A 24,577-nucleotide genomic window follows, 5' to 3' on the forward strand; every position below is an offset into this window, starting at 1 on the left:
CTCTGCTCTACCGTGAATGCTGAAAGTGTCCATGAAGTTCAGCATCACAGTGAATGTAATTAACACTGTGCTGGATTTAGCTGGGCACCAAGGGGTCATGTTATTCTTACTAAACCTTCTGAGAGTATGATTTGAATGCAGCACTAATTAGATAATCCGGATGAACTGAGCCCTTTTGATCTCATTATTCCTCATAATTTTTGAAAAATTATTTTACATTCTTATAGCTTTTATTGGCAACCACCAAGCTGTAACACATGAGACTGATATTTCGTGAAAAAAGACTCAGTATTGGAAGTGACAACAATGTCATCACTTGCAACAATAGGAAATTAGAGTTTGCCATTTTGAAAAATTAGGTTCAAGAAGAGCTGCAAAAGCTATTACTTTCAATGATTAATTGTGATGTGAGTTAAAACAACTTACAATATTCTTTAAACATTTCTTCAAGTTTATGATTTAGAAATGAATGGTTTTTTTTATAGATATGCCTCTGCTAGTTAGTCCATGGCTTGCTTTATCATGTAGGAAAAGTACTGTGTCAAGGTTTATGTTGACAAGTAACAGAAGTGACTCTATAAGTTGATAGAAGGAATAGCAGAGATGTAGATAGTTGGAACGATGCTGTAAAACCATGCTCAGAGAACTAGCAGATGAAGAAATCTTCAATTGTCAAGAGCAGGACACATTTTTGCATCAGTGGACCCTTCTGCTCCACATAACTATACCAGCTATGATCCTGTTGGGGCCACAGATGGTTCCCACTGCTTCCCTGTGCTTGCATCATTGCAGAAAAATCACTCAGGTGGGAGCATGTAACATGTCAAGCTTAGGAAAATGTGCCTGTGCTATGGTTTAGATGTGGCTGAATGTTTTTACCACAGGCTGGAAGCTTGGTGTCTGGTGTAGTGATGATAAATGGTGGGAGACCATTTAAGAGGTGGAGCATAGTGGGAAGTGATGTGCAGACACTTTTCTTTTTAGGAATTAGTTTTCTCAGAGCTAGGTGTTATAAAGCACACACTTGTCCCTTCAGTGTGGCTGATTCCCTTCTAGATTTTGTTGTGATATGGTGGCACAGGCAGGAGGCTCTCACCAGAGGCTGAGCAGTTGACACTGCCCAACCTTAGATCTTCAGCCAGAGACTATGAGCTCAATAAACTTCATTTATAAAAAGAAGTCTCACTTATTTGTCATAGCAAAATAGAATGGGCTACATCAGTTTGTTTTCTGACTTCTACATCTAAAATTATATATATATATATATATATATATATATATATATATATAATTTAGTGAAACTGCTAAACCTAGCTATTTGTGTATATATATATATATATATATATATATATATATATTCTTCAACCTTCTTATACTTGTCCCAGCCTTCTGCTTGGTCTGCAGGCATGTTACACAGGGATTACCCAACACCCTTCACTACCCTTTAGAGTTTAGTGTCTCATGAATCCTTTTTACTCCTCCCCCTCAAGTATATATTTGAGTTAGGAGGAGGGAGCAGAAAAGATTTTTGGATGAAGTTATGGATTCATAGAAGAATCATATGTAAGAGATCCATTGGACACTATTGTAACTGTAGCTAGTGTTGAAAAACTGAATCATTGAACAGACAGGATGGGTGTTAAGTTTTCTCAGCAGGGAAGTGATACCTGAGGTTAATTGTTAAATAGCTAGGTTTAGCAGTTTCACTAAATAGATACTTCAAAATGTTATGTATAGTCAATACATACAATTTTGCATATTAACAAATCTACATGAATTTGAAAAAACAAGTAGGGAGACAATGCATCTAGTAAACTATTGTTAGTTTAATATTGGTGTGATAATGCATATGAGTTTTATAAATGAATACAGTGCCACTGACAGTTAACAACTCACAAAGTTGGTTGTTCCAGGGAGGGCAACTGGGGAGCTGAGGAGCAACGGAGACTCTTGTCATTATGTTTAAAATAAATTTCTAACTTTTGACCCATAGTAATACATTACATACTCAGCAAAAATAAGAGAATACTAAGAGATATCTTGAAGGCTGGCAGAGAACTAGTGTGTGCTACACACACACAGGTAGCACACATTTTTTTGGATACTTTCCAAATTCCATGCGTGTTCTAATATTGTATGTGGAGGAAATAATTTACCACTCACAACAGTTATAATCAGAGAAATTATGTAGCATGTTTAAAAGGAACTCTGGGTTTATTGATGTTTTGTATGCGTGCACGCGCGCGCGCGCACACACACACACACACACACACACACACACACACACACACACACACACAGAGCACATCTTGCTCATACCTCCCCACTCTCCTTTTTTACATTCTTTTTCCTTAGCTCCCCTTCTCCAAGGCAGTTTTACTTTTATTTTTATATCTTATATATGTACACAATTTTATATATCTATATAGACTATCTGAACAACAAATTAGAGAAAACATGACATTTGTCTTTCTGTGATTAGCTTAATTCAAAGAACTATTTTTTTAAGAGTTGGACTCAATTCACTATTATTGCTTTAAGTATTTCTGAGGAGTGTTTCTGTCAAAATTTGTATTATTTCTATATTTTATTTCTTTTTATATTATTTGGACATGTGTTAAAATATGTTTGATTTATCTACAGTAGTTTTAGGTTTATATAACTATATAAACTTGTATAGTGTATAGATGTCTGCAAGTTCACATGGAGTTTAGATCCTTGCTTTCCTATTAATATAATTGTCTTAAATATTTCTCCTACATATATTTAAATTGCATATGACAATAAAACATCTTTTAGATCCAAGAATGAAATTTAATTTAGAAAACTCAGGAGGAGAAGAAAGGTCTAATATCATCCTCCGCTTTTTGGTTTGTGTTCTTTCTTCCCTCCTGTTACATGAAAATTGTTGTATGTTTTTGTTTTTTGAGACAAATTTTGAAACATGTTGTATGTTTTTGTTTTTTGAGACAAATTTTCATTGTGTAACCCTGGCTGTCCTGAGATTAACTGTGTAGACCAGGCTGGCCTTGAAATCAGAGAACCTCATGCCTTTCCTTCCCGAGTGATGGGATTAAAGTTGTGCACTACCACTATCCGACTCCATGAATTTCTTATCATTTAATTTTTGTTTACATAATTTTATTTCTATTCCTTTAGATTTGGATGGGTGTGTTATATCTGTTTTTCTTTTGTGAGCATGTATGGTTTTCATTAGTTCCTGGAGGATATTTTTACTGATGTAAAATCACATGTTGACAGTCTTCAACTTTGGTATTTGAGGAATGTTTTACCTCTAGCCCTTCTGCTTTTAACTTCTCTATCTAGAACTAACAATACCGCTGTTGGATCTTTTGTTATGATGCTGTAGGTATTCAAGACTCTCTGTATTTGTATGCTAGTCTTTTCTCTAAGACTCCGTGTATTTGTATGCCAGTCTTTTCTCTATATTGTTTGACTGAGAAATTACTGTTTTATTTTCCAGTCCATCAGTTCTGCTCTCTATATCTTAGCTTATTTCCTTCTAGAGTTACCATTTGTCTTCTTTATCTGCTATTCCTTTGATAAGAGTTTCTATTTCTTATCTGAGGCTTCTAGTGTTTTATTTAAAATTTCCTCAGATATTTTTTATTTTGTTACATTTAAACACTTTTAAATAATTATGTACCTGGCATTAGATGCATTGGTATCTATTGTAGGAAATTACCAATACGGAGTCAGGTAGAAATATAAGGGTATTTAATAGGGAAAAGCCTTACTTACAGAGCGAACCAGCCAGCCAGTGGTAGTCTGTACAGCAAGAAGCAAAGAGAGACCGAAACCGAAAACGCAGTCCCCCTACTCACTCTGACCACGCCCTCACAAGCCCTCAGGTACTCCTGTAGCCAGCCCCTAAGAAGGCGTGGCTACAGCTTCCCCTACAGGTATCTGTTCTCTATCTTCTCCTTTCCTGCCTTCTTCCCACCCTCTATCCCTCCATTCCTCCCTCCCCCTCAGGTGTAGGCCTCCAATGCAGCTTTCTGTAGTAGGTGGTATAGTTGCTTTCTTGTCATTGTAACACATGACTTGACCAAAGCAACTGAAGGAGGAGGCTTTACTTTGGCTCATAGTCTCAGGGAATCAGTCCATCACTGTGGGAAGACATGGCATTTGGAGTTTCTCAGTCCTGGACAATGGAGCTGGAGGTTATGGCTACTGCTTCTCCTGTCTTTTTTTTTAAGATTTTATTTATTTATTATGTATACAACATTCTGCTTCCATGTATATCTGCACACCAGAAAAGGGCACCAGATCTCATAACGGATGGTTGTGAGCCACCATGTGGTTGCTGGGAATTGAACTCAGGATCTCTGGAAGAGCAGTCAGTGCTCTTAACATCTGAACCATCTCTTCAGCCCCTGCTTCTCCTGTCTTAAATGATCAGGAGGCAGAGAGCTGACAAGAAGTGGGAGTCTGCTATGACCTTCAAACATCCATTGACAATGGCCTACCATCTGCCAGCTAGCACCATATCTCAAAGGTTCTAAAACCTCCCAGACAACACTGTTGTTCAAATGTATGACCTTCGGAGCATTTCACATTTGACCTATAATGAGTTTTCAGTGGTGTTTGATAGCAGAAAGATTTTACTTTTTATAAATTTCCACTTTAAAAATATATTTTTTTCTGTTAGCTAGAAAGCTGAATTTGAAGAGGAAATGGAGCAGAAGTTGATCTGGGGGACTGGGAGGCATGCACGCTGGGGTGGTGCACAGGGAGGAATTGTATGAGAGAAGAATCTATTTTCAATAAAAAAAACCTAACAGCTAAGATTCATACATGAACACAAAAAAATTTCTGTGTTTATCAGTATTTTTGTGTTGCCAGCCTTTTCAGCTATAGGTCTGAGCTATCTAGAAACCAATAGAAAGCCGGGAAACTTACTGCCTGATCCTCTCCATCTTTCAAATTCTGGTGTGTGTGTGTGTGTGTGTGTGTGTGTGTGTGCTTATTTTTTATAATAAATCAAGATTGTTTTGTCTGTAATTAGAAGTAGGAGTAGGATGAAGAGCATATATTTCATCTTTTTAGAAGCAAAAATCTTTGAGAAATCTATCTTTGTGGTAGTGAGATGGTTGAGCAGGTAAAGGTGTTGGCTGTGAGGAGTGATGACCTGAGTTGGATGCCCTGAACCTACACTGTGGAATAAGAGAACTAACTATCCCAGTCTGTCCTCCGATCCCCCATAGTCATGCTATAGGATGCATGCATATATTCCCTGCCTCACTAAATAAATAAAGGTAATAAAAATTAAAAAAAAAAACCCACAGAGCTGGAGAGATGGCTCAAAGGTTAAAAACACTTGCTGTTCTTTCCAAGGTCCTAGTTCAATTCCTAGCTACCACATGGTGGCTCACAACCATCTGTAATAAGATCTGGTGCTTTGTTCTGGTGTGCAGGCATACATGCAGGGAGAATACTATACATAATAAAGGGATAAATCTTTAAAACAAAATTAAAAACATTTAAAAGTGTTTACTAAGATTAAAAGTTTCTTTTCATTTGTTTCAAGAGTCTTTACGATTGAGTTTTGAAGCAGTTTTGTGATTGCTCATTATTCTTAGATGATTTTTTAAATCACTATTATTTTTTGAGATTATATTATTACATCACTTCGCCTTTCCCTTTCCTTCCTCCAAGTCTTCCCATGCACCATCCTTGCTTTATGCCAAATTTATTGCCTTTCCACCCATTAATTGTTGTTCCATACATAAATGTATTGTCAGGTAATTTTGACATTGTAACTTCCTGGGATTGGACCAATAGTTCAACTTTTTTTTTTCTTCAATTTTGAGCCGTCAACAATATCCCTGTAAAGCTAAAGTTCTGACTTTGTCTTGGACACAGAGGATAGATCAGCTTCCACCTCAGGGCAGCTGATGATCCATAAACTAAATGGATATTCTGATTTTCAGGCTGAAATACCACCATGTGTGGGTGGACTTAATGGTCCCAAGGTGACCTTTCTGACTGTAGAGTTTTGGGAAGCAGTGTGCTGCACATCATCTTGTTCCTTCATTGCTTTTGTTTGTCTGTGTGTGGGTGGAAGCTGAGGTCTCCATTTAGTCTCCCTGATTCACACTGGCAGGGGAAGTAGATTGCCACCTGCAATATCTTATTCAGATATGTTGCTTCTCAGCAGAAGTTTGGAGTTTTCCCTGGCCACAGTGGTAGGCATCAGGTTTCCACCTGCAATGCCTAGGTACGATGAGGGCAGGAGTTCAGGTCAAGTTTTCCCAGTGATATAGATGAGGTTCGGGAATTACAAGCTGGGAAAAACTTTAAAAAAATGTAACAATCTGTGTTTGCATCTTTTCTGTTTCTGTTAAGTAAGAAAAAGACTTTCAGATCTTTGCCTTTTAGTTTGAATTCTGAGTTCTCCCAGAAAAAATTTGGAGTTCATCAATATACTTTTTCTCAAGTGCTGGGTTCCTAAACAGTCTTTAGAATTTTAACCATCTGTCTATGTTTATTCATTTTTATTTGAGTAGTTGTTAGTCTTAAGAAAGTTAAAGGGAAGAATGAAGCTCTCAATCTGGCTTGAACCAGATTTCTTATCATTCAAATTTTTAAAAACATTCCTGTGCGTCTTCTGACATTTGGCATATGTGCAGCTGCTCCTGCATCAGGGTTATCTCAGGGCTCGCCAACAATGGAAGAACTTGATCACAAATCCCTCACCGCTGATGAGATTTTCTTGGTTAATAGAGGAGTATGTTTAAGGCTGAAGGCATTTTCAAATACACTTTTAGTGAACAGTGATTTTCCTTTCTTTCATACTTGATTTAAATTGGTTGATAGCAAAGATAGATAGATCAAAGCCAAGGTGATTAAAATGTCAAGGTGTAAAAAAGATTATTCTTTTTTTATATTTTTTATTAATTTGTATTTCAATTAAAAACAATCTTATTTTACATAACAATCCCAGTTCCCTCTTCCTCCTATTCGCCCATTCTCCCCATTACCTCTCTATCCCATCCCCCATCCACTCCTTAGGGCTTCTTATTGGCTAGCTCTGTCTTAATTTCTAACCCATTTCTGTCAATCTAAGTATTTTCACGTGGTCTTACAAGAGAAAGGGTCTAGGCCTCTTACTCCATTGTGGTCTACATCGAGTCTCCCTATGCCTACACTTTCCGGAATCCTCCTCATCTCCTAGACCCACCTATCTTGCTTCCCTATTGGCCAACAGTGCTTTATTCATCAACCAATAAGAGAAACATATTTACATAATGCCATCTCCCATCATTTAATAATAAATATGAAAGGAGTTTAGATAGAGTCACCATATAATGTGGGAGACAATATCTCCACTAGACATTTTATGCTGCCAACTAAAACCTCCAGTGCCAGAAATTGTGTATGTCTTGTTGACTCATTGGCCAGAAAGGTCCCATAGACTAGCCCACCCAAAACAACATAGGCCATTGTGAGGGTTATTATTGTCTTCCCTCAACAACTTGAATATTAAGGCCTTACTGCTGATACCACTTATGTCATTGAATATGGAGATATACAGCTGGTACACAGCTAGAATCTTCACTCCTACTCACTAGTATTCATAGAACTGTAAGATACTTTGCATGTTATTAGTGGAAAGAAAGAAATAAAACAGTAAATCATAACAAAATCAACCAAACAAAAATTTTTAATATTTTATATAGAATATATTTTATTGAATCACCAAGTTCTGATTACTGTGGGACCCCAGGAATACTTGTCCCGTGTCCTGGGGGGGTACATTTCAATTTTTCCCTAAGGAATTTTTGGTTGCTTGGTAATTTTGGAGAGCTGTGAATAATTGAAATTTGTTTTAGCTTTTCCTGATTTTCTTTTTATCTCAAATGCAAAAAAATCTGTAGTTGGGGATTTTTCTTTTTTCTTTTTTCTTCTATATTATTCACTTTTTTTCATTGACTTCCTGAATCCTGTGCTTTGTTATCTAGTGAAATGACCTGTGATTCTTTTCAAGTCTGACAGTTGTTTCTGAATCTATTTAGTCTTCTTGGTACATTACCGTATCTCAAACTTGTACATTCATGTCCTGCTTTTCAAGATTAAGTGTAAAAATCTAACCCAATTTTCACTCTTTCTAACTTCTGCTTGTGACAACTGTACACTTCAGCCAAGGATAAGGCTAGTGTCTTGGAGAATTTTGTCACATTTGTTTTCCTGTATTCCTTTTATGAGAAGACTTACTGAATCCCACCCTACCCCTTGTTAATGACTCTTTTATAGTTTTTGTTTATCAGAACTTCTCACAGTGTTACTTTTAATTCACAAACCTTTTCTCTTCCTTCTTTTCTTCCCCTTCATTGAAGCTTTCCTATCCTTCCCTCCTCACTCCCTGTCTTATATGTTCTTCTGTTCCCACTGTTGTAATTGCCTATGCCACTCATGCTACTTCCCTCTCTTTGAGTGTTAGTCATTTCCCCAGTAATCTCTGACTATCTATCTATCTATCTATCTATCTATCTATCTATCTATCTATCTTTTGTTTTTGTTTTCAAGACAGGGTTTCTCTGTGTAACTTTGGAGCCTGTCCTGGCACTTGATTTATAGACCAGGCTGGACTTGAACTCACATAGATCTGCCTGCCTCTGTGTCAGAAGTGCAGGGATTAAAGTCATGTGCCACCACTGCCCAGCCATATAAATATTTATAAGCATTGTAGTTGTTTCAAATTTGTGCCACAAGAGAACAAACTTTTTAATGGTTTCCAATGGCATTATAAATGGAACACAACCTAGATTTTGGCGTTACAGACCTTATTATAATTGATTGTTACAAATTTCACTCTGATCTGAGTCTATGTTATAGTTGTGTGGGAAAAGACATTTGAGTATTGTCAGCATTTTTCCCCGGAAAAACAGGCATGGAATCTATAGTTTTGTTTGTTTTCTGAGCGTATTAACTCTGATATGGCATTCCCTTTGATGGCCTCTGAGAATTAGGTGTGGATCTACATACCTTGGATATTGTCCCTGTCAAAATTATTGTCTATAAACAAAAGCATCAGTACTCTTATAAGTCTTTGACTGTGGGGCAATATTCTTTGTAGTACCCAGTATATATTCTTAGAGAATTGGGAAAGGATATTCATTTATTCATTCCTCTATTTATATTTATAAATATCCACTGCATAGGTCATGGCTTAATTGTTTTAAGTGCATCAGAAACAGCTCCGAGGAAAACAGGCAAAATCCTTTTGGTGTTATAGACATAGATTAAGAAGTATATGTGATTTGTATAAAAAAGACATCACAAACACTCATACAGCTTTTCATCTAGTGATATAAAGTATGGAGAATCCATCCATTGTATTTGAGTTGTTTTTTCATGCTCTTCTATTTGGAAAGAATCAGCAAGAATAAAATGTATGTAAAATTGAAGCACAGGTGGTATAAAACAAGAATGGGGAATAATAGATCAGGAATTATTGACTGGGACAGGAGATGGGTAAGTAGACTAGAGGAGAGAGTTTGATGACAGAGGGCTAACATTGAGACCTTTGAGAAAGTCATGTGTATGCCTACTTCTGGATAATATTCCTAAAGTCTATTCATGTATAAAAAGGGTTTAAATGGAGTTACCCTATATTGGAAAACAGTGTTCCTCCCAGACAATATAGGCTATAAAATAAAAACTGAGATTCAGGAATGAGCTACCTTTTTTGGAGTTGTTTTCCAGTTGTGTTCTATAGAACCTCCCCCACAATATTAAAGGCTGTTGCTACTGATTTTGATTATGCCCATAACTTGATGGTGAGATTCTACTGCTGAAGATACCATATATTCAAATCATAATGTGGGGATTATACATCTGTCTAGAAGATTCATTTGTGTAATCTAGCTTTGATAGTGCTTACAGTCTAAGCATGCTATCAAAGGCAAATAATAATAATCAATTTTATGGAGCTGTGAACCCTGAGAGCTACAATAATTGCTGACTTGGCAGAATACACCCTCTGCTGCTATATTGGTACAAGTGTTGTAAGAGTAAACAAACATTTTCTGTTCAGATATCAAACTTGCTCCACAGGCAGAACTCATTCCTACCATAGTTCTTGCATCAAACTTCCTGAGACTAGACAGGTCATAGGCTCTAGGGAAGTACCTATGATTGTTTTTGTGCTGTGCATATAGAATTAAACAGACTCCTAATCCATTTTCATTATACTTTATATCCAGAGATTAGTGCCTCTCTCAACCTTTTGGTGGTAGATGGTTATTAACACAGACATCCATAACTGGGAATTAGGCAGATTGACATGTCATACTTTTTCTCCCAAGTCTAAGGGATCACAATGGAAATAGGGTTGGAAAGATTGTAAGAGCCAGGGGTGATAGATATTTACACTGAAACAATGTTTTCAGGATTCATCATGTTCACTGCTCAAATAAACTCACAGTAGTTGCAATAGTATGCTTAAGACCTGTATAAAATCAAACTTGACAAAATACACACATTAAGGGATGCCTGTATGGGCATGGAATTTCACTTCTGGTAAGGTATTATTGTCAATTGGTGGTTACTGGGAAAAACATAGTTTCAAAAATGTAGCCCCAGGGAGGCTACTTATACTCACAAAGATATCCTTACATTCATATACATACTGGCAGTACTGACTGAACTCAGTAGATTTAAAAAAAATAAGGAAAAAAATGAAGTTGTATAAGGATAGTGGTAGGAGGTTGGGGGAGGAATTGCTGAAGAATTCTGGGGTGAAATTGATGAAAACACATTGTACATATGTATACGTTTTTCAAACAATAAATATAAAACAAAGTTGTATTCTTCCAAAAAGCCAATATCATTACTATTGAACTAGTCTCTAAGTACCATGATAATAAAACTGGATCTCTTGGGAAAAATACCTGGGAAACATAAACCTATCAATTTTAATGAGGTTCCTAAGATTACAGTCTCATAAAACTCTCTTGAGTCATAATCAGTTGGCTCTCTTGATGTCAGTAGATGCTATTTAACAACCTCTGGGCTAGAGAGGACAACTTTGGAAGAGTCATCACTGGAAATAATGATCTACAATCATGTCTTTCCTTAATCTAGAAACATGATGACTCTGACTTTGCCAGACCAAATGTAATTACCCTCATCACCAGAAAGCCAAATGTAGTAACAACATAACAGAACACACACACACACACACACACACACACACACACACACACACACACACACACACACACACATTGTTTTGCACCTTTACAGCTTTCCAATGTCATGAATACTTGACCACCTATGAGAATAGAGAAGATCAGTGAGGCCACTTATGAGTTTTCCATATGTGAAGGGTAAGTATTGAATTGGATACATGCTTGTTTTTCTACTTCAAAACACCTTGAGTCCTTGAGTGCTTTGTTTCTTCTCTTTTGAGATTATCACTGAACCTTAAGTGGGAGGTGGACTTCCAAAGTAGGAGAAGAACAGAGATGATGCAGAACCAAAAATGATCACTGGTTCCCTGAATATTATTCCCAAGGAAATGGCCTTTCATTTATTTATGTTCATCACACCTGTAAAATTTAGAAAGAAAAGACACAGAGAAGTCTTACCTCAAATTTATCAATTGATTCTGGCTCTTAATCTAAGTTTAAGTGGTAGTTTGGAGAGGGCTTTTATTTTATTTTAAAGTTATGATATTTACTGTTCTCACAGAAATGATCCAGAGAAGAATGGCCCTAGGTAATGACTCTTCAGTGAAGGAGTTCATCCTGCTGGGCTTAACACAGCAACCAGAGCTCCAGCTGCCTCTCTTCTTCCTCTTCTTGGCAATCTATGTGGTCTCCATGGTGGGGAACCTGGGCTTGATCATTCTCATTGTTCTGAACCCTCATCTGCACACCCCCATGTACTACTTTCTCTTCAACCTTTCCTTCACAGATCTCTGCTACTCCTCTGTCATAACCCCCAAAATGCTGGTGAGTTTTGTGAAGCAGAACATCATCTCCCACACTGAGTGCATGACTCAGCTCTTCTTCTTCTGCTTCTTTGTTATTGACGAATGCTACATTTTGACAGCCATGGCCTATGACAGATATGCTGCCATCTGTAAGCCCCTGCTTTACAAGGTCACCATGTCCTATCAGGTCTGCCACTTGATGACAGTGGGTGTGTATGCGATGGGGTTTGTGGGAGCCATGGCCCACACTGGAAGCATGCTAAGTCTGACCTTTTGTAATGGCAACATCATCAATCACTACATGTGTGACATACCCCCTCTCCAGAAGCTCTCCTGCACAAGTACTGCCATCAATGAGCTCGTAGTTTTCATTGTTGTGGGTGTCAATGTCATAGTGCCTAGCCTGACTATCTTTATTTCTTACACTTTGATCCTTTACAACATCCTCAGCATCCATTCTGCAGAGAGTAGGTCAAAAGCCTTCAGCACTTGTGGCTCCCATGTAATAGCTGTTTCTCTTTTCTTTGGAGCCTCAGCATTCATGTATCTTAAGCCTTCTAATACGTCTGTAGATGATGATAAAATATCTACTATTTTTTATACCATTGTAGGCCCAATGCTGAATCCTTTCATCTACAGTTTAAGAAATAAGGATGTGCACATTGCACTGAGAAAAGCTTTGAAGAAAACAGTGTTCACTTAAGTAGAACCTGTATTTGTTTTTAAAGTAAATCTTAGGATGTTTCATAGGACTGGAGGACTCACTCATTGGTAGAACATTTGCCAGAACATTTGCTCAAATATGTGAGGCCCTGGATTTGACCCACTGTCTTGAAAAACTTCAGTGACATCAGTAACTAAGATAATATCAAAATCCTAAACACAGCACGAAACAAAAAAACAAAAACAAAAACAAAAGAAAAGCAAAAACCAGTGGTAAGAATAGTGTGGAATTAAAACTATTTAGTATTATGCAAATTAAGTTAATTATCAAGTATGTTTCAGAAGTAAAGACAGTGAAGGATGATGAACTCATAGTTTATTCTATAATTTTCCAAAATCATATGTATCTTTTTTCAGTATTGAAAACTGAGCAAACACATTTGTGCCACCATCTACCAGTATGTTACATTTTAGCCTTAGAATTGTGAGGATTTAAGTATACAAAGCACTGGATGATATTAGACTCAGAAACAACAGGTCATGAAATCTTTTAAAAGGACATTTTGGAATATTTCTGCAGGTTGTGTTTTTGGGGAATCATATTCATGCTCTCTTGCATGCTAGGCAAGTTCTGTTCTGTTTATCTACATCTTAAGCACAAGTGTGAGATTTTTCTATAGGGTATATCTAGAGGTCTTATGTCACTGTGCCTCTGAGATAGTGATTTCAGTAATCTTAGAGACAGTTTCTCATCCATTTAGTTTATAACCCTCTGTGGATGTAAGTAGATTTTTTTTCAAGTGGTTCCTTTGTATCTCCAAGGTTCAAGTATGGAGGGGAAATGCCCTTTTCAATATTGTCTTTTCTCTTATCCTTAAACATGTTTGGTAAAGAGGAATTGGTGAGTATATTGTGATTCTAGTGCTTTCAGACAAAAATGAAACAACTGTGGTCACTTAGGTTACAGTGAACATGTATTAGGTTTTCTATTTATGGACTTGAAGACAACAATGTACTTGTAAAGACATGCTACATCTTCATTGGCAAGAATTTGACTAAACAATTTTACTTGTCATGGTTAAAGGAATTTTGTCTTTTCCTCAAACAAATTGTATAATCTTAATTTATTATTAGTCACTTTTTCTCTTCAATAACTTTACTTTCATAATATAATATACAATGATGGAGTTTATTGAATAGCAAATATAAACTGAGCATCTATCCTATTTTAGACATCAAGATACCTAGGATTTGGTCAAACATTGCAAATATAGCTCTGAAAAAGCTGAAGATGCACATGATCTCAGAAGGCTGCAGGCTAGTAAGATCACAATTTGTATTTGTGAATATATAATGGAAAAAGAATACACAGAGTCTTGAAAGAATGTAATTGTACTGAGACTAACTGTCTTATTATCTTGGGTGGGCTGGTTGAAGGACTCTTTCTGAGAAGGCATCAGGTTACCTGACTGAAAGCGTGGTTGCCCACAGAACATCTAATAGAGGAGTGGAACAGAGTTTTAGAGGTAGCAACCATCTTAATGATGAGTCCCAATGGTTTTGGGAAACAGATGAATGCTATGGCTGAAGGCTAAGCAGAAGAATGTGCATACAAGTGTGATGAACAACTAAGTGGAATTGGGTTTTGCAAGGGAAAATACTGGATGTAAATACGCACAATAAAAGTTTGGATGATGTCAATCTGATAGCTTATTCTTTCTTCTCCATATTCCAAAGCATGGTAAATGGTCATTTATAACTAATCTAGCATCCAGGAAAATTTTTACTGAAATTCATGGAAGAATAAATTTAAATAATAAAAATTTGGGTGTCCCGAAGAATGGATGATTCCTTGATAATTGTACACATCTGAAAAATGAGTCAATGTTGCTAGATGTCAGCTGAAACAGTAGGAAGAGTTAGGTGGAAGCCCCTTGAGCCTGTGTCTGCATGAGTTTAGTAAGCTGTCAAGTGGAAGAATCAACAAAAATGACTTTGTTTTGAGTCTGAGCTTCTAGTTTTGAGTCTTAGTCTTCTTGTTTTCGATTCTGCAACCTAATATTAAAACTACTATGGCACACATTACATAAATCATAAATAATGAAACACATTTAAAAATACCACATACTAGTTTTAAATACCATATTCCAGAAATATAAACATGGAATTTTTCACTCAACTTAATACTCAAAGCTTCTCAGTGCTTTTTTTTTGCCATGAGACAGGATTGTGTTGTGCATCTCAGGGTAGCCTTAAAATTATCATCCCCTTGACTTTGTCTCTTGAGGACTAAGATTATAGGCAGGTACCACTACCCTTGGCTTAACAACTTTTAAGCATTGATGATGGCCTGCTGACAGTTCCAACATAGGTACCATTGCTAGTATTGGTGTCAACAATTGATCATAGATATTGGTGCTGCTGTCACTCCAATTTAGCTGGGGGAGAATTTGTGTTAATAGATAGTTGGTGCTAACTTGGGGTAATTTAAAATTCATATGTATATTTATAAAAATATATTTATTGTCACATTATAATAAGATTAATTCAAACTGTAATATAGAAAGCAAATACAATTTGTCACATATAACACATATGAATCACCATAAGGAGAAAAGAACCAAGGGTATACTTAAAAGTATTTAAGGAAAAAAATAATGTTTTATACTGCTTGGAATGGGTGTAGTATCTTCCCATACCAAAGAAGCACTGATACCTATGGATATGCAGCCAGTTAGAAAAGACTTCATTGCAGAAATAGTACCATTTTTATATAATTACTTTTTATTCACTTAATACAAAGTAATAATCCCCAAGGCATCAAGGTAACAACAAGTCATAGAAGCTAGGTCATTGTATCTGAGACTCATGTACAAATATATATATATATATATATATATATATATATATATATCCTATCCTTATTTCAGAAGAAAGAATAAATTGTTGAGTCATCTGTAAAACATGAGAGTATACACACATAGAACAGGATTCTTTTAATAAAAATAAAGTAGAAATTTAAAGCAGTAAATTTCAGGCCAGTATGGGTTGACAGGCTCCCTTTCTTTCTTAGTGAAATGTAACATGACATCAAGTCTTACTAATCTTTATATTGCTGTCTCAGTGCAGTTCCATATTGTCTTTACTTTCTTTGTACAATAATGGTTATTATGCAGGTGTGTTTCTGCATGAACTTTTGTTGGTGTCTCATTCCCCAGGACAGTGGAAAGTAACAGTACTAAGTTCTTAATGATGTGATTAGTTTAAAACTCATTTAAGTTAATTTGCCATGTTAAAGTTTGCCCTAAAACAATCTGCCTAGCCTCCTTAAGAGAAAAGAAATGAGGACACATAATTATTAAGAATGGGCATAAATATAGGAAGGACCTGGTGACAATACAGCAAAAGCATAGTCACCCAATTTTTAAGTTGAGGGACATTTAGGTTATTTCTAGTTTCTGGTTATTATGAATAAAGCCGCTATGAACATAGTTGAGCAAGTGTCTTTTTGGTAGGATAGAATTTTTTGGATGTATGCCCAAGAATATTATAGCTGGGTCTTAAGGTATGCATTCCCAATTTTCTGAGGAACCACCATATTGAAATGTGATGATATATTATTTATGATTTATTAAAGCTTGACTGAGGATTCAGAATGCAAAGCTAGCCACAAACCATTGATGTCAGGCAATGATGATTTACACCTTTAATCTCAGAAGCCATACTAGCAAGCCACATAGTTAGATAGTGGTTTTACATACCTTTAATCCCAGGACTCAGGGGATAGGAACATGGAACTCTCTGAGTCCAAGGCCACCATGGTCTACACAAGAGTGAAGAGCAACAGAGCTCACACCTTCAATCCCAGCACTAGGGAGGTGTGGACAGGAGGATATGGCTGAGCAGAGAAAGGAGTATAAGAAGGAGACACGAATTAAGAGCTTTTGCCTTTGAGGATTTGTGGAAGCAGGATTGCCATTTCAGATTTTCTGACCTTAAGCTTGAAGCTTGAAGCTTGAACCCCAACATTTGTCTCTGGGTCTTACATTTTTCATGTTACACTGAAATCCATAGTAGCTATTGGCACTCCAACCAGCAATGGAAGACTGTTCCCCTTACTCTACATCCTAGTCTGTGGCTATCACTTGTTCTATTAATCTTAATCATTCTGACAGGTGTAAAATGTGATCTCATAGTAGTTTTGATTTGCATTTCCCTGATGGCTAAGTCTTTTGAACCCCTCTTTAAGTGTTTCTCAGCCCTTTGATATTTCTTTACTGAGAAATCTCTGTTTAGATATGTTCCCCATTTTATACTTTATCTTTTTTTGCTTCAAGGTTCTTGAGGTCTTTACACGTTTTGGATATTAATCCACTATTTGATATAGAGTTGGCAAAAATCTTTTCCCATTCTGATGTTGACTGATTGACAGTGTCCTTTGCCACAGAAGCCTTTCAGGTATATGAGGTACCATTTATTAATTGTTGATCATACTATCTGTTCAGAAAGTCATCTCCTGTGTCAATCCATTCAAGGCCATTCCCCAGTTTCTCTTCTATCAAGGTTCAGTGTGTCTGGTTGTATAGAGTTGTGGGGGGTCATGTGTTTAAGTATGTTCCTTGTATCCCTAATCTCTTCAGGACTTCTATCCATAAAGGAGTTTTGGATTTTGTTAAAGGCCTTTTCTTCATCTAATGAGATGAACATTTTTTTCATTCCATTTGTTTGTGTGGCAGATAAGGTTTACTTTGTTGAACAAATTTAAGGATTTTGAAATGTTCAACATTCTTAGCCATCAGAGAAATGCAAATCAAAACTACTTTGAGACTTCAACAACTTTGTGTTGTCTTTGATCCACTTGGACTTGAATTTTGTACAGGATGATACATAGGGAGCTATTTGCATGCTTCTACATGCAGGAAACTCCAACAAGTGATAAATACCTTCAGTAATGTAGCAGGATACGAGATCAACTCAAAAAAATCAGTAGCCCTCCTATATACAGATGATAAATGAGCTGAGAAAGAAAACAGAGAAATATCATCTTTTACAATAACCACAAATAACATAAAATATCTCAGGTAACTCTAGGCAAACAAGTGAAAGATCTCTATGACAAGAACTTTAAATTTTAAAGAAAGAAATTAAAAAAGGTACCAGAAAATGGAAATATCTCCCATGCTCTTGAATAGGTAGGATCAACATAGTAAAAATAGAAATCATATCAAAAGTAATCTATAGATTCAATGCAATCCCCATCAAAATCTCAGCACAATTCTTCACAGACCTTGGAAGAACAACACTCAACTTCATATGGAGAACAAAAAACCCAGCAGAGCCAAAACAACCCTGTACAATACAGGATCATCTGAGGGCATAACCATCCCTGACTTCAAGCTCTGTTATAGAGTTATAGTAATGACAATAGCTTGGTATTGGCATAAAAACAGTTTAACCAATGGAATAGTGTCAAAGACCCTGATATCAACCCATACATTTATAAACACCTAAGTTTTACAAAGAAGTTAAAAATATAAAATGGAAAAAGAAAGCATATTCAACAAATGGTTCTGTTATAACTGGATGTTAAAATGTAGAAGAAGGCAAATAGATCCATATCTATCCACACTGAACCTCATAGGAGAGAAAGTGGGAAATACCCTTGAACACATAGGCACAGGAGACCACCTCCTAAATAGAATACTAGTAGCACAGACACTGACAGAAACAAATAAATGGGACCTCCTGAAACTGAAAATCTCCTGTAAAGCAAAGTACACAGTCAATAAACAAAATGGCTGCCTATAGAATGGGAAAAGATCTTCACCAATCCCACATCTGACAGAAGGCTGATCTCCAAAATATACAAAGAACTCAAGAAACTAGACATCAAACTACCAAATAATCCAATTAAAAATGGTGTACAGATCTAAACAGAGAATTCATATCAGAATAATCTCAAATGGTGGAAAGACACTTAAGAAAATGCTTGACATCCTTAGTCTTCACCATCTTATACCAATCAGAATGGCTAAGATAAAAAACAGTGACTGTATCTTATGCTGGAGAGGATGTAGAGTAAGGGTAACACTCCTCCATTGCTGGTGGGAGTACAAACTTGTACAGTCACTGTGGAAATCAGTATAGAGATATCTGAGAAAATTAGGAATCAATCTCCCTTAAGACCCTGCAATACCACTTTTGGGCATATACCCAAAGGAGGCACACTCATGCCACAAGGATATTTGCTCAACTATGTTCATAGCAACATTATTTATAATAAGCCAGAACTTGGAAACAACTCAGATGCCCCTCAAGGGAAGAATGGATAAAGAAAGTTTGGTACATTTTGCAGGCAAATGGATGGAACTAGAGGACCATCCTGAGTGAGGTAACCCAGATCCAGAAGGACAAATATAGTATATACTCACTCATAAGTGGACACAAGGCATAAAGAAAAAGATAACCAGCCTACAATCCACAACTCCAGAGAACCTAGAACCCTCTTCCAGAAACAGAAGCAGATGCAGAAATCTACAACTAACCATTGGGCAGAGCTCCTGGAGTGATGGGGAATGTTCTTCCGTGTATATGTTTGTCTTATTGGTTGATGAATAAAGCACTGTTGGCCAGTAGGGAAGCAATATAGGTGGGACTAGGAGAGGTGGAGGATTCTGGGAAATGCAGGCACAGTTATTCACCATGCAGGACACGAGAGGAGTAAGAGGTTCAGACCCTTTTTCTGGTCAGAGAAGACCATGTGGAAATACTCAGATTAGCAGTTATGGGCTAATAATTAAGCCAGAGCTAGCCAATAAGAAACGATAGCAAACAGTCAACAGTTTCATGATTAATATAGTGTCTGTGTGATGATTTGGTGCTGAAGCAGTGGTGGAGCCTAGCCAGGCCAGAAACATTCACGTTACACTGGAGTACAATGAAAGTGAAGGACGAGTGATAATAGGAACAAAGAATTTAAGACCATTGTGGGGAAATCTACAGAAACAGCTGACCCTGATTTCTGAGTTTGTCTTTGTTGGGGAATGTTTTGTTCCTTGTTTTATGTTTCTGATCTGGATTTTTAGAGACTGTGGTGGCTGTGTGTTGTCTGTTTTACTGACCTGCTCTGCTGGTGTGTTAACAGGGAATGCTAACAGGTGTTGGAGGCTAGGATGCAGCAAGGAGTTGGGGAGGGAAGTAGGAAGGGGATGGTCTGTGGCATCCACAGTATACATGGACAGGGACAAGAAGGCTGCAGCTGGTGTTAATTTTCAGTGCTAGAGAGGAGACTGCCTCTAGAAGAACAGAGAATGGAGAAAGTCTGCAGGCAGCCCACCTGGTTTTCTGGTGGTGTGACCTGCAGTTGAGCAGGGGGATTGGGAAACAGAGACTACTGGGGGAAGCAGATTAGAAGGGGATAATCTGTGGGATCCACAGGAGATATGGGCATGGAAGGAGGGAGGCTTCAGATGGTGTTCTGTTGCAGTGATAGGAAGGAGCCCAAGGGATTGGGCATGGAGGAACAGAGAGTGAAGAAGGTCCACCTATACACTACCCAGTCTTCTGTTGTGGTTACATTCTGTGAAATTCTAAGGTTTTTTCTCAATTTATTCAGTCTACTGATCAAATATGCATACTTAGTATTTACTTATCCCTGCTCATTATCTATCATTCTTTGGATAAAGGATGTTTGAACACAACTCTTCTAATAAGATAGATTTCAGTGAGTAAAGCCATCCCACCTTGGAGCGATGGCTAATTAGAACATTTCAAGCTCTTGAAAATAAAGTAAAAACCTAAGGCATTTACTCAGCTTTTGAATTTCAAATGTAATTTTTGAGATGTGAGCTACTAATGATTCATTCTTACATTTATTTTAAATGATTAAAATATTAATGAACTATATCTATTTTAATGGCTAACTTTGAAAAATCTTATTTTAGTAAATAGGTAGACATAAAATAATCTGACATACATTTATAATTAAAAATAAAGCTACATCCATGATAAAACATCTTATTTAATATTCCAAATATGATACACATCATTTTAATGGTCAAAAGATACGTATTTCTTGTTTCCTAGCTCCTCTGGCAGTGTGGATTGTAGGCTAGTGATCCTTTGCTCTATGTCTAAAAATCAAAAATGAGTGAGTACATACCATGTTTATCTTTTTCCCCAAGAGAAGATTGCATAGTCCCTCGAAGAAGGGGATGGGAACAAGAACCCCTGACCAAATTGGAGCCCGGGGTCAGGGAGAGGAATGAGAGTCTCCATCCAGTTGATGTTTGAAGCAGAAACAGACACCCACATCTAAGCACTGAACCATACTACTGGAATTCAGTTGTGGAGAGGGAGGAGGGTTGAGCAAAGGAGCCAAGACAGGGATGGAGAGACCTGCAGAAACAGTGGACCTAACCTACTGATAGAATGGAGACCCTAGTCATAAACCTGGGGAAACAGCATTGGACCAAACCAAACTAGCTAGGAGGCCTAGACAGTCTATTGGACCTCTAACAGCGGAGCCAGTGTTTATTCCTAGAGCACAAATGAACTTTAGGAGCCCATTCCCTATGGAGGGATACTATTGCAGCCCAGATATAGCAAGGAGGGCCTAGGCCCTCCCCCAAACAATATGACAGACTTTGAAGGTTCTTGGTGGAAGGCCTCACTATCTCTGGGGAGGAGTTGGGGTGGTGGGTTGGGGTGGGTTGAGTGGGGAACATGGAAGGATGGGAGGGCAAGGGAATGGGGGATGGATATGTAAATATGAGTAATTAAAATAATTTTAAAAAAGAAAGAGAATGAAGATTGGAAAGCAAAAAAAAAAAAAAAAAGAAGAATCTGCCAACTGCTTTGGCAGTCCACAGAGCTGAAGATGTTCTATCTACACATGTCAACTGACAAAAAGACCAGCACTCACTAACTGCCCCTGGCTGTGGTCATTCATATGGCAAATCTACTTACTGGATTGTTTTGTTAAAAGAAAAGCCAAGCATGGTGGCACACACCTATAATCACAGCTCTTGTAGGGCAGAGGCAGCCAGATCTGTGAGTTTGAGATCAGCTTGGTCTATGGTCTATGTTGTGGGTTCCAGACCAGCAAGGCTTATGTAGAGGACAAAAATTAAATAAATAAAAAAGACACGCATTTCAAATTTACTTTTACTGATGACTAATCTCTTTGTCTGATAATTCATTATTGTTCACTAGATAAAAGTCTATATACATAGGCTATTGAAAAAGGAGGTCAGTGAATCAAGGGTGAGTTATTGGAGTGAAAAAATATTTATTCACAGAGTCAGCAAAGCATGATGGTGGCTAGTGTCTAGGAATGACCATCCTAACTCAGCACTAATTGAAGTTCCTTTTTACTTTGGCAAGGGTTAAACACATGCTTACGTTATGAAAATGCCAGGGACTAGAGCCTTGTAGTCAGTGCTCTGAAGCTGTAAAAACCAATAGTTGTCAATCTGTGCGCCCTGATGCCTCTGTAAACCTTGAAGCTATGTTAGTCACACAATTTATATTTAGCCTTGAGGGGGACAGGAGAGAAGAGGAAATTTTGACATATGTTAATCTCCTACTGTCTTTCTCTGAAGGTCTAGCATGTTGGTGTACAAAGTTTAACAGAAGCAATCTGACCCAAAGATAAAGGAACAGAGGATACTGATACAGTGCAAAGGGGAGATGCAATCACATGACTTGTTTTGTCACTCTAGAACAATCTGCAGATTCAATGCAAGTGTCCATGCTTTTGGAAAAAGTCTATGTTAAGATACTCACGCAACCACCACCATCATAACCCACAAATCATCATGATATTTACAGGAAAGCAAAGTGAGGGAATACATGCTATTTTGTTCACCTGCATGATACCCAAGATGAGTGATTTTCAAATCATCTAGAAGCAAGAGAAACCTAAGGGGTTTAGTTATATTTCAAAGATATATGAAAATTAGGGTTATTAAACCATTGGAACTTCTGAAGATGTTCACATCTGTCCACTTGAGGGCATTGTGAGTTATTTTTTCTATGTAATTTTAAAACAATCTAGGATATAGGACAAGTCTTGGAAGTTAAATGATAACTGGTTTCAATGCAAAAACATGTATCACTTCAAAGAAATCATTTATTCTGGATTGACTATCAATCAGAAACTTGGATTGAGGTTCCATGCCTACAATGCTGTAACAATTTTATGGAGGCTTTTTATAGTAACAGAACAAAGAAAGTCACAAATCAATGCAGGGCCATCAAGTAGGAGAGCAGAGCAAAGTGGGAATATCTTTCTTATAGTTCTCAGATGCTGTCTGATGATATTTTTAGCATTTGAGTTGGTGGAAACTAGTGGTTATTTAGTGCACTCCAAAAAAATTTTGCCTGATGATTACAGGGATGGGAGGGTAGGATGGAGGAGGGGTGAGTGAGGGATAACAAACACTAACCTGTAAATGGGACATCTACATCACAGTCCCTCACCACATGGTGCAGTCATCTTCTTGGAAGATGGGGAAGAATGATTGTAAGAGCCAGAAGGAGTAGACATTGGCAGCTAAACAGTATCTAGTGGATATGGCAATGAAATACAGCAAGGTGCTGTACCAATGGCCTATATTATAGTGCAGAGATTTGAATTTAATCAAGCTGTCCTTCATTGATCTCTGCTACTCTTCTGTCTCCAGTCACAAAATGCTGTTGAACTTTGTCTCAGAAGAATGCTATTACCTTTGTGGGGTATATGACTCAGACTGTTTTTCTGTCTCTTCTTTTTCATACCCTCAATGGCATAGGATTGTATGTAGCCACCTGGAATCCATTGGTGTATTAAGTCACCATCTCCCCTCAGATTTGTTCTTTTCTGTCTTGCTGCTTATGGAATGGGGTTTGCTGGAGCCTCTGCCCACACAGGCTTCATGCTCAGATTGACCTACCACAATGCCAATGTCATTAACCATTACTTGTTTGATATTTTGCTCTTCCTCCAACTTTCTTACTACAGCCCCTGTGTCAAGGAGGTTATAGTTATCATAGATGTGGTTATTAACCACACAGTCCCCAGCTTTACCATTCTCATTTCCTGTTTTCATCCTTGCTAACATTCTAAACTTCAAGTTTGCACAAGGAAGATTAACAGCCGTCAGTACCTGTAGCTCTCATATTGTTGTCACTTAACTTTTCTCTGGGTCTGCAGCATTCAAGTGTTTTAAGTATTCATCTGGATGTATGGACCAGGGAATCTTTTCTTCTGTTTTTTACACTGAGGTGGTGTTCATGATCAATCCTCTAATCTATGGTAGGTGGGTTAAGGATGTAAAAATGGCACTGATTGATGCCATAATGAAGTTTCAGAGAAATGTATTCTATTTGGAGGTAGAAATACGAAGAGAAGTCAAAGAACTTAATTTTACTGTGGTATTTTACATGTGTGATTTATACCAGTTTGCCATATCTACACTTTAGGAGACTTGTCTAATCATTTTACTTTCAGATAATCTTATCAGTTTTGTTTTGATATTCCTGCCATTTTTCATAAGTTTCAAAATGAATGATAGTGTCCCTCAGGCAATAATACATTGATGCCATTTATTATTACTCATCTGTAAAAAGAATGGCAGTATTTAATACTTAGCAATATGCTCAAATAACAGCTTTACCACTTGAACACTGAAGTGTTTTACAGAAGCACCCTTATTATTGTCAACATTGTTAGCTGCTCCAGGCATAACTGTGGTGAAATGTGTTTATTATGAGCTGTGCAAAGCTTACAGTAGAACCACAGTTGCTTAATCATTTCCTTTTGTTCTACTGTTTTGATTTTTCTGGTCTTTAACAAATGACAACATCCACAGCATATGCCATCTTCCTCTGAGTTCCTCAGTAAGCCTAATATTTGCACCATCTAAGACAGCATATGAAACTCCATGTTTTATTGCCTGACCAGTAGTAACA

At 37.3% G+C, this 24,577-nt stretch overlaps 1 protein-coding gene across 1 annotated transcript; it reads left to right on the forward strand.

Annotated features, from left to right (window-relative positions):
- The first annotated feature begins 11,720 nt into the window (after positions 1-11,720).
- LOC100772488 (olfactory receptor 147) lies at positions 11,721-12,665 on the forward strand. The gene has a single exon (XM_027412224.1). It carries the CDS (start codon positions 11,721-11,723, stop codon positions 12,663-12,665), a length of 945 nt encoding a protein of 314 aa, XP_027268025.1.
- Positions 12,666-24,577: the final 11,912 nt, after the last annotated feature.

This window comes from Cricetulus griseus, chromosome 4 (genome assembly GCF_003668045.3).
Source record: "Cricetulus griseus strain 17A/GY chromosome 4, alternate assembly CriGri-PICRH-1.0, whole genome shotgun sequence".
NCBI lineage: Eukaryota > Metazoa > Chordata > Mammalia > Rodentia > Cricetidae > Cricetulus > Cricetulus griseus.